We start from the raw sequence: 12,302 nt of genomic DNA, 5'->3' as shown, positions 1-12,302 counted from the left end.
GACAGGTAGAGGAGATGCTGAAACTCAAGGTGATACAAAAATCCCAGAGTGCCTGGGCCTCGCCTGTGGTTCTTGTCCCAAAAAAGGACCGTACTACCCGGTTCTGTGTAGACTACAGGAAATTAAATGTATTGACTACATGTGAGGTCTACCCCATGCCGAGGATAGATGAGCTGTTAGAGCAGCTAGCTAAAGCATCGTACCTCACCATCATGGACCTGAGTAGGGGATATTGGCAGATACCCCTGACCAGAGAAATGGCTTATGCCACCATTGAAAAGGAATGTTTGGCAATTGTGTGGGCTCTGCAGAAACTACAACCATACCTCTATGGGCGCAACTTCACCGTGATCACAGATCATAACCCATTGAGTTGGCTCAGCAGAGTAGCTGGGGACAACGGGAAATTGCTTAGATGGAGTCTGAAATTACAGCAATACGATTTCACAATTCAGCATAAGAAGGGAGTTGATCATGGCAATGCGGATGGCCTGTCTCACCAAGGCGGGGCGGAACCAGATACGTGCTCGGGAGCTGATCTGTAAGTCAACCCCCATGCACGTTCATAAGGAGGGAGGTGTGGTGGAATACGTTGGCGCTATATAAATAAAATTATTATTATAGTGAAATATGTGTGTATATACAGTACAGACCAAATGTTTGGACACACCTTCTCATTTAAAGATTTTTTCTGTATTTTCAAGACTATGAAAATTGTACATTCACACTGAAGGCATCAAAACTATGAATTAACACATGTGGAATTATATACAGGTCCTTCCCAAAAAATTAGCATATAGTGTTAAATTTCATTATTTACCATAATGTAATGATTATAATTAAACTTTCATATATTATAGATTCATTATCCACCAACTGAAATCTGTCAGGTCTTTTATTGTTTTAATACTGATGATTTTGGCATACAACTCCTGATAACCCAAAAAACCTGTCTCAATAAATTAGCATATTTCACCCATCCAATCAAATAAAAGTGTTTTTTTAATAACAAACAAAAAAACCATCAAATAATAATGTTCAGTTATGCACTCAATACTTGGTGGGGAATCCTTTGGCAGAAATGACTGCTTCAATGCGGCGTGGCATGGAGGCAATCAGCCTGTGACACTGCTGAGATGTTATGGAGGCCCAGGATGCTTCAATAGCGGCCTTAAGCTCATCCAGAGTGTTGGGTCTTGCGTCTCTCAACTTTCTCTTCACAATATCCCACAGATTCTCTATGGGGTTCAGGTCAGGAGAGTTGGCAGGCCAATTGAGCACAGTAATACCATGGTCAGTAAACCATTTACCAGTGGTTTTGGCACTGTGAGCAGGTGCCAGGTCGTGCTGAAAAATGAAATCTTCATCTCCATAAAGCATTTCAGCCGATGGAAGCATGAAGTGCTCCAAAATCTCCTGATAGCTAGCTGCATTGACCCTGCCCTTGATGAAACACAGTGGACCAACACCAGCAGCTGACATGGCACCCCACACCATCACTGTCTGTGGGTACTTGACACTGGACTTCAGGCATTTTGGCATTTCCTTCTCCCCAGTCTTCCTCCAGACTCTGGCACCTTGATTTCCGAATGACATGCAAAATTTGCTTTCATCAGAAAAAAGTACTTGGGACCACTTAGCAACAGTCCAGTGCTGCTTCTCTGTAGCCCAGGTCAGGCGCCTCTGCCGCTGTTTATGGTTCAAAAGTGGCTTTACCTGGGGAATGCGGCACCTGTAGCCCATTTCCTGCACACGCCTGTGCACGGTGGCTCTGGATGTTTCCACACCAGACTCAGTCCACTGCTTCCTCAGGTTCCCCAAGGTCTGGAATCGGTCCTTCTCCACAATCTTCCTCAGGGTCCGGTCTCCTCTTCTCGTTGTACAGCGTTTTCTGCCACATTGTTTCCTTCCAACAGACTTACCATTGAGGTGCCTTGATACAGCACTCTGGGAACAGCCTATTTGTTGAGAAATTTCTTTCTGGGTCTTACCCTCTTGCTTGAGGGTGTCAATGATGGCCTTCTTGACATCTGTCAGGTCGCTAGTCTTACCCATGATGGGGGTTTTGAGTAATGAACCAGGCAGGGAGTTTATAAAAGCCTCAGGTATCTTTTGCATGTGTTTAGAGTTAATTAGTTGATTCAGAAGATTAGGGTAATAGGTCGTTTAGAGAACCTTTTCTTGATATGCTAATTTATTGAGACAGGTTTTTTGGGTTATCAGGAGTTGTATGCCAAAATCATCAGTATTAAAACAATAAAAGACCTGACAAATTTCAGTTGGTGGATAATGAATCTATAATATATGAAAGTTTAATTGTAATCATTACATTATGGTAAATAATGAAATTTAACACTATATGCTAATTTTTTGAGAAGGACCTGTACTTAACAAAAAAGTGTGAAACAACTGAAATTATGTCTTATATTCTAGGTTCTTCAAAGTAGCCACCTTTTGCTTTGATGACTGCTTTGCACACTCTTGGCATTCTCTTGATGAGCTTCAAGAGGTAGTCACCGGGAATGGTCTTCCAATAATCTTGAAGGAGTTCCCAGAGATGCTTAGCACTTGTTGGCCCTTTTGCCTTCACTCTGCGGTCCAGCTCACCTCAAACCATCTCGATTGGGTTCAGGTCTGGTGACTGTGGAGGCCAGGTCATCTGGCGTAGCACCCCATCACTCTCCTTCTTGGTCAGATAGCCCTTACACATCCTGGTGTTTGGGGTCATTGTCCTGTTGAAAAATAAATGATGGTCCAACTAAACGCAAACCGGATGGAATAGCATGCCGCTGCAAGATGCAGTGGTATCCATGCTGGTTCAGTATGCCTTCAATATTGAATAAATCCCCAACAGTGTCACCAGCAAAGCCCCCCCACACCATCACACCTCCTCCTCCATGCTTCACGGTGGGAACCAGGCATGTAGAGTCCATCCGTTCACCTTTTCTGCGTCGCACAAAGACACGGTGGTTGGAACCAAAGATCTCAAATTTGGACTCATCAGAGCAAAGCACAGATTTCCACTGGTCTAATGTCCATTCCTTGTGTTCTTCAGCCCAAACAAGTCTCTTCTGCTTGATGCCTGTCCTTAGCAGTGGTTTCCTAGCAGCTATTTTACCATGAAGGTCTGCTGCACAAAGTCTCCTCTTAACAGTTGTTGTAGAGATGTGTCTGCTGCTAGATCTCTGTGGGGCATTGACCTGGTCTCTAATCTGAGCTGCTGTGAACCTGCGATTTCTGAGGCTCGTGACTCGGATAAACTTATCCTCAGAAGCAGAGGTGACTCTTGGTCTTCCTTTCCTGGGGCGGTCCTCATGTGAGCCAGTTTCTTTGTAGCGCTTGATGGTTTTTGCCACTGCACTTGGGTACACTTTCAAAGTTTTCCCAATTTTTCAGACTGACTGACCTTCATTTCTTTAAGTAATGATGGACACTCGTTTTTCTTTTGCTGTTTTCTTGCCATAATACAAATTCTAACAGTCTCTTCAGTAGGACTATCAGCTGTGTATCCACCAGACTTCTGCACAACACAACTGATGGTCCCAACCCCATTTATAAGGTAAGACATACCACTTATTAAACCTGACAGGGCACACCTGTGAAGTAACATAGTAACATAGTTAGTAAGGCCGAAAAAAGACATTTGTCCATCCAGTTCAGCCTATATTCCATCATAATAAATACCCAGATCTACGTCCTTCTACAGAACTTAATAATTGTATGATACAATATTGTTCTGCTCCAGGAAGACATCCAGGCCTCTCTTGAACCCCTCGACTGAGTTCGCCATCACCACCTCCTCAGGCAAGCAATTCCAGATTCTCACTGCCCTAACAGTAAAGAATCCTCTTCTATGTTGGTGGAAAAACCTTCTCTCTTCCAGACGCAAAGAATGCCCCCTTGTGCCCGTCACCTTCCTTGGTATAAACAGATCCTCAGCGAGATATTTGCATTGTCCCCTTATATACTTATACATGATTATTAGATCGCCCCTCAGTCGTCTTTTTTCTAGACTAAATAATCCTAATTTCGCTAATCTATCTGGGTATTGTAGTTCTCCCATCCCTTTTATTAATTTTGTTGCCCTCCTTTGTACTCTCTCTAGTTCCATTATATCCTTCCTGAGCACCGGTGCCCAAAACTGGACACAGTACTCCATGTGCGGTCTAACTAGGGATTTGTACAGAGGCAGTATAATGCTCTCATCATGTGTATCCAGACCTCTTTTAATGCACCCCATGATCCTGTTTGCCTTGGCAGCTGCTGCCTGGCACTGGCTGCTCCAGGTAAGTTTATCATTAACTAGGATCCCCAAGTCCTTCTCCCTGTCAGATTTACCCAGTGGTTTCCCGTTCAGTGTGTAATGGTGATATTGATTCCCTCTTCCCATGTGTATAACCTTACATTTATCATTGTTAAACCTCATCTGCCACCTTTCAGCCCAAGTTTCCAACTTATCCAGATCCATCTGTAGCAGAATACTATCTTCTCTTGTATTAACTGCTTTACATAGTTTTGTATCATCTGCAAATATCGATATTTTACTGTGTAAACCTTCTACCAGATCATTAATGAATATGTTGAAGAGAACAGGTCCCAATACTGACCCCTGCGGTACCCCACTGGTCACAGCGACCCAGTTAGAGACTATACCATTTATAACCACCCTCTGCTTTCTATCACTAAGCCAGTTACTAACCCATTTACACACATTTTCCCCCAGACCAAGCATTCTCATTTTGTGTAGCAACCTCTTGTGCGGCACGGTATCAAACGCTTTGGAAAAATCGAGATATACCACGTCCAATGACTCACCGTGGTCCAGTCTATAGCTTACCTCTTCATAAAAACTGATTAGATTGGTTTGACAGGAGCGATTTCTCATAAACCCATGCTGATATGGAGTTAAACAGTTATTCTCATTGAGATAATCCAGAATAACATCCCTCAGAAACCCTTCAAATATTTTACCAACAATAGAGGTTAGACTTACTGGCCTATAATTTCCAGGTTCACTTTTAGAGCCCTTTTTGAATATTGGCACCACATTTGCTATGCGCCAGTCCTGCGGAACAGACCCTGTCGCTATAGAGTCACTAAAAATAAGAAATAATGGTTTATCTATTACATTACTTAGTTCTCTTAGTACTCGTGGGTGTATGCCATCCGGACCCGGAGATTTATCTATTTTAATCTTATTTAGCCGGTTTCGCACCTCTTCTTGGGTTAGATTGGTGACCCTTAATATAGGGTTTTCATTGTTTCTTGGGATTTCACCTAGCATTTCATTTTCCACCGTGAATACCGTGGAGAAGAAGGTGTTTAATATGTTAGCTTTTTCCTCGTCATCTACAACCATTCTTTCCTCACTATTTTTTAAGGGGCCTACATTTTCAGTTTTTATTCTTTTACTATTGATATAGTTGAAGAACAGTTTGGGATTAGTTTTACTCTCCTTAGCAATGTGCTTCTCTGTTTCCTTTTTGGCAGCTTTAATTAGTTTTTTAGATAAATTATTTTTCTCCCTATAGTTTTTTAGAGCTTCAATGGTGCCATCCTGCTTCAGTAGTGCAAATGCTTTCTTTTTACTGTTAATTGCCTGTCTTACTTCTTTGTTTAGCCACATTGGGTTTTTCCTATTTCTAGTCCTTTTATTCCCACAAGGTATAAACCGCTTACACTGCCTATTTAGGATGTTCTTAAACATTTCCCATTTATTATCTGTATTCTCATTTCTGAGGATATTGTCCCAGTCTACCAGATTAAGGGCATCTCTAAGCTGTTCAAACTTTGCCTTCCTAAAGTTCAATGTTTTTGTGACTCCCTGACAAGTCCCCCTAGTGAAAGACAGGTGAAACTGCACAATATTGTGGTCGCTATTTCCTAAATGCCCGACCACCTGCAGATTTGTTATTCTGTCAGGTCTATTAGATAGTATTAGGGCTAAAAGTGCTGCTCCTCTGGTTGGATTCTGCACCAATTGTGAAAGATAATTTTTCTTGGTTATTAGCAGAAACCTGTTGCCTTTATGGGTTTCACAGGTTTCTGTTTCCCAGTTAATATCCGGGTAGTTAAAGTCCCCCATAACCAGGACCTCATTATGGGTTGCAGCTTCATCTATCTGCTTTAGAAGTAGACTTTCCATGCTTTCTGTTATATTTGGGGGTTTGTAACAGACCCCAATGAGAATTTTGTTACCATTTTTCCCTCCATGAATTTCAACCCATATGGACTCGACATCCTCATTCCCTTCGCTAATATCCTCCCTTAAAGTGGACTTTAGACAAGACTTTACATAGAGACAAACCCCTCCTCCTCTCCGATTTTTACGATCCTTTCTAAACAGACTGTAACCCTGTAAGTTAACTGCCCAGTCATAGCTTTCATCTAACCATGTCTAACCAAGTGAAAACCATTACCGGTGACTACCTCTTGAAGCTCATCAAGAGAATGCCAAGAGTGTGCAAAGCAGTCATCAAAGCAAAAGGTGGCTACTGTGAAGAACCTAGAATATGACATATTTTCAGTTGTTTTACACTTTTTTGTTAAGTATATAATTCCACATGTGATAATTCATAGTTTTGATGCCTTCAGTGTGAACTTACAATATTCATAGTCATGAAAATACAAAAAATATTTAAATGAGAAGGTGTGTCCAAACTGGACTATGTATAGATTTATTGTGTCCCTGGCAATAATGTAACATCTGTCTTTAAAAGCTGCAGGTCGCACCCAGGTGTTAATACGTATTTTCCTGGGACAAGTAGACTTCTGTCCCCAGTCTCACCAGGGGGTCCTGCTGGAAGCCAAGAAGAAAGGGAACATTTGACACCTTTTAGCTCTTGGAAGAGAGATGTTAATTACGGCCTGATAGTATCTCTGTGAGAGCTTTTACACAAAGGATCCCAAGAGAAAATAATATATTCATTGGGGGGTGCGGCCGTGGTCCAATCAAAAAACAAGCAGTTATGATATTAACCTGAGGGGCTGCTCTAGAAACCTGACCTCCAGACCAAAGCTATAAATTAGGGCTGTATACAGAGAGACGTGTTCACATGTGAGGGCAGCCTGAGACGCTGATGTGTTCCACCAACTCCATTCACCCCCCCCTCAGGGAGCAGAAAGCAAACTACAAGTTAAATGATTTCTGTAAGTTTTCTCCTGTTATTTTATATTGTTTTGCATAAGTTGTATGTCTTATTATTATCAGATTTTTATAACTTTTCTAACTGTAAGCACTGAACCTTTTTTGTATTTAAGTATAAAACTCAAGTTGAACCTTGAATGTTCTAAAAGAATCCATAGCCTAAGGTGAGTGGTAGACATTATTAGTATTAATATTTCCGGGACTCATCGCCCGTGTATTCGGTGAGTGGTGGCAGCGCGTATGAGCGGGTGTGTGGCCTGGGTCCGTGTGTGATTTATGCTTCCATTACAGCATAGGACAGAGGTTGAATGCTGGACTGAGAGAGGGGAGATAGATTAACCCTTGCAGGCGCAACCCAAGTCACGTGCTGAGAGGGGATACGTGACAAATTAGTTGCACCACGGAGGAAGGATCCGTGACAGCAGCGATCTGTACACAGCGGCAGCCCCACGGCAGCGATCCGTACATGGCGCCCCCACAGCAGCACACCGTACGTGGCGGCCCTCATGGAAGTGATCCGTACATGGTGGCCCCCATGGTAGCGATTCGTACGTGACGACGGCCCCCATGGCAACGATCCGTACGTGGTGGTGGCCCCCATGGCAGCGATCCGTACGTGGCATCCGCCCCCACAGCAGCGAGCCGTATGTGGCGGCGGCCCCCACGGTAGCGATCTGTACGTGACGAAGACCCCCATGGCAACTATCCGTATGTGGCGGCGGCCCCCATGGCAACTATCCGTATGTGGCGGCGGCCCCCATGGCAGCGATCCGTATGTGTCAGCGGCCCCCACGGCAGAGATCTATACTCGGCGGCCCCCATGGCAGCAATCCGAATGTGGCAGCGGCCCCCACGGCAGTGATCCATACGGTCCCGTTACCTGTATACACTGGTTGTTGCTGTCCGCCACTACAATGCGGTTGTTGCCGGACGTGGAGATCCCCTGGAGGTTGGAGAATTCTCCTTTATCTCGGCCGCGGGATCCTGAAAGATTACGAGAGCGGACATCACTGGCAGAAGAAGTAGCGGTGACTGTCGGCAGCGCTGCACACAGGATTGTCACTCACTGTCCTCACACTGGCGGGATCAACAGGACGTGTCAGAGGAAAAACATCCAAACACCATGCATAACATCACACATACCACTGCCAGAGCACACAGTATCACTCCCATCATCCCTGACCCCAGAGCACAGTATCACTCCCATCATCCCTGACCCCAGAGCACAGCATCACTCCCATCATCCCTGACCCCAGAGCACAGTATCACTCCCATCATCCCTGACCCCAGAGCACAGTATCACTCCCATCATCCCTGTCCCCAGAGCACAGTATCGCTCCCATCATCCCTGACCCCAGATCACAGTATCACTCTCACCGTCCCTGACCCCAGCGCACGGTATCACTCTCACCGTCCCTGACCCCAGAGCACAGTATCACTCCCATCATCCCTGACCCCAGAGCACAGTATCACTCTCACCGTCCCTGACCCCAGAGCACAGTATCACTCTCATCGTCCCTGACCCCAGCGCACAGTATCACTCCCATCATCCCTGACCCCAGCGCACAGTATCACTCCCATCATCCCTGACCCCAGCGCACAGTATCACTCTCACCGTCCCTGACCCCAGAGCACAGTATCACTCTCACCGTCCCTGACCCCAGCGCACAGTATCACTCTCATCGTCCCTGACCCCAGCGCACAGTATCACTCCCATCGTCCCTGACCCCAGCGCACAGTATCACTCCCATCATCCCTGACCCCAGAGCACAGTATCACTCTCACCGTCCCTGACCCCAGAGCACAGTATCACTCCCATCATCCCTGACCCCAGAGCACAGTATCACTCTCACCGTCCCTGACCCCAGAGCACAGTATCACTCCCATCATCCCTGACCCCAGAGCACAGTATCACTCTCACCGTCCCTGACCCCAGAGCACAGTATCACTCTCACCGTCCCTGACCCCAGCGCACAGTATCACTCCCATCATCCCTGACCCCAGCGCACAGTATCACTCCCATCATCCCTGACCCCAGCGCACAGTATCACTCTCACCGTCCCTGACCCCAGAGCACAGTATCACTCTCACCGTCCCTGACCCCAGCGCACAGTATCACTCTCATCGTCCCTGACCCCAGAGCACAGTATCACTCCCATCATCCCTGACCCCAGCGCACAGTATCACTCCCATCATCCCTGACCCCAGCGCACAGTATCACTCTCACCGTCCCTGACCCCAGAGCACAGTATCACTCTCACCGTCCCTGACCCCAGAGCACAGTATCACTCCCATCATCCCTGACCCCAGAGCACAGTATCACTCTCACCGTCCCTGACCCCAGCGCACAGTATCACTCTCACCGTCCCTGACCCCAGAGCACAGTATCACTCCCATCATCCCTGACCCCAGCGCATAGTATCACTCCCATCGTCCCTGACCCCAGAGCACAGTATCACTCTCACCGTCCCTGACCCCAGCGCACAGTATCACTCTCATCGTCCCTGACCCCAGCGCACAGTATCACTCCCATCATCCCTGACCCCAGCGCACAGTATCACTCCCATCATCCCTGACCCCAGCGCACAGTATCACTCCCATCGTCCCTGACCCCAGCGCACAGTATCACTCTCACCGTCCCTGACCCCAGAGCACAGTATCACTCTCACCGTCCCTGACCCCAGAGCACAGTATCACTCTCACCGTCCCTGACCCCAGAGCACAGTATCACTCTCACCGTCCCTGACCCCAGAGCACAGTATCACTCCCATCATCCCTGACCCCAGCGCACAGTATCACTCCCATCATCCCTGACCCCAGCGCACAGTATCACTCCCATCATCCCTGACCCCAGCGCACAGTATCACTCTCACCGTCCCTGACCCCAGAGCACAGTATCACTCTCACCGTCCCTGACCCCAGAGCACAGTATCACTCCCGTCGTCCCTGACCCCAGAGCACAGTATCACTCTCACCGTCCCTGACCCCAGAGCACAGTATCACTCCCATCATCCCTGACCCCAGAGCACAGTATCACTCCCGTCGTCCCTGACCCCAGAGCACAGTATCACTCTCACCGTCCCTGACCCCAGCGCACAGTATCACTCTCACCGTCCCTGACCCCAGAGCACAGTATCACTCTCACCGTCCCTGACCCCAGAGCACAGTATCACTCTCACCGTCCCTGACCCCAGCGCACAGTATCACTCTCATCGTCCCTGACCCCAGCGCACAGTATCACTCCCATCATCCCTGACCCCAGCGCACAGTATCACTCCCATCATCCCTGACCCCAGCGCACAGTATCACTCCCATCATCCCTGACCCCAGCGCACAGTATCACTCTCACCGTCCCTGACCCCAGAGCACAGTATCACTCTCACCGTCCCTGACCCCAGAGCACAGTATCACTCTCACCGTCCCTGACCCCAGAGCACAGTATCACTCTCACCGTCCCTGACCCCAGAGCACAGTATCACTCCCGTCGTCCCTGACCCCAGAGCACAGTATCACTCTCACCGTCCCTGACCCCAGCGCACAGTATCACTCTCACCGTCCCTGACCCCAGAGCACAGTATCACTCTCACCGTCCCTGACCCCAGAGCACAGTATCACTCTCACCGTCCCTGACCCCAGCGCACAGTATCACTCTCATCGTCCCTGACCCCAGCGCACAGTATCACTCCCATCATCCCTGACCCCAGCGCACAGTATCACTCTCACCGTCCCTGACCCCAGCGCACAGTATCACTCTCATCGTCCCTGACCCCAGCGCACAGTATCACTCTCACCGTCCCTGACCCCAGAGCACAGTATCACTCCCATCATCCCTGACCCCAGCGCACAGTATCACTCTCACCGTCCCTGACCCCAGCGCACAGTATCACTCTCATCGTCCCTGACCCCAGCGCACAGTATCACTCCCATCATCCCTGACCCCAGAGCACAGTATCACTCCCATCATCCCTGACCCCAGCGCACAGTATCACTCCCGTCGTCCCTGACCCCAGAGCACAGTATCACTCTCATCGTCCCTGACCCCAGCGCACAGTATCACTCCCGTCGTCCCTGACCCCAGATCACACAGTATCACTCTCACCGTCCCTGACCCCAGAGCACAGTATCACTCCCATCATCCCTGACCCCAGCGCACAGTATCACTCCCGTCGTCCCTGACCCCAGAGCACAGTATCACTCTCATCGTCCCTGACCCCAGCACACAGTATCACTCCCATCATCCCTGACCCCAGAGCACAGTATCACTCTCATCGTCCCTGACCACAGAGCACACAGTATCACTCCCATCATCCCTGACCCCAGAGCACAGTATCACTCTCATCGTCCCTGACCACAGAGCACACAGTATCACTCCCATCATCCCTGACCCCAGAGCACAGTATCACTCCCATCATCCCTGACCCCAGCGCACAGTATCACTCCCATCATCCCTGACCCCAGCGCACAGTATCACTCTCACCGTCCCTGACCCCAGCGCACAGTATCACTCCCATCATCCCTGACCCCAGAGCACACAGTATCACTCCCATCGTCCCTGACCCCAGCGCACAGTATCACTCTCATCATCCCTGTCCCAGCGCATAGTATCACTCTCACCGTCCCTGACCCCAGAGCACAGTATCACTCCCATCGTCCCTGACCCCAGCGCACAGTATCACTCTCATCATCCCTGTCCCAGCGCATAGTATCACTCTCACCGTCCCTGACCCCAGAGCACAGTATCACTCCCATCATCCCTGACCCCAGAGCACAGTATCACTCCCATCATCCCTGACCCCAGCGCACAGTATCACTCCCATCATCCCTGACCCCAGAGCACAGTATCACTCCCATCATCCCTGACCCCAGCGCACAGTATCACTCTCATCGTCCCTGACCCCAGCGCACAGTATCACTCCCATCGTCCCTGACCCCAGCGCACAGCATCACTCATCATCCCTGACCCCAGAGCACAGTATCACTCCCATCATCCCTGACCCCAGCGCACAGTATCACTCTCACCGTCCTTGACCCCAGCGCACAGTATCACTCTCATCGTCCCTGACCCCAGCGCACAGTATCACTCCCATCGTCCCTGACCCCAGCGCACAGCATCACTCTCATCATCCCTGACCCCAGAGCACAGTATCACTCCCAT

At 48.6% G+C, this 12,302-nt stretch overlaps 1 protein-coding gene across 2 annotated transcripts in view; it reads right to left on the bottom strand.

The window, feature by feature from the left end:
- TRIM3 (tripartite motif containing 3) overlaps nt 1-12,302 on the bottom strand; it is a 91,819-nt gene that overhangs the window by 19,928 nt on the left and 59,589 nt on the right. For both annotated transcript variants that reach the window (XM_069759612.1, XM_069759613.1), the window contains one exon: nt 8,028-8,131. In XM_069759612.1, the coding sequence (XP_069615713.1) occupies nt 8,028-8,131 (104 nt within the window). The remainder of the gene's footprint in view (nt 1-8,027; nt 8,132-12,302) is intronic.

Source organism: Ranitomeya imitator, chromosome 3 (genome assembly GCF_032444005.1).
Source record: "Ranitomeya imitator isolate aRanImi1 chromosome 3, aRanImi1.pri, whole genome shotgun sequence".
Lineage (NCBI taxonomy): Eukaryota > Metazoa > Chordata > Amphibia > Anura > Dendrobatidae > Ranitomeya > Ranitomeya imitator.
Note: the sequence above shows the minus strand (reverse complement) of the source record. Positions and strands in the feature narration are given on the sequence as shown.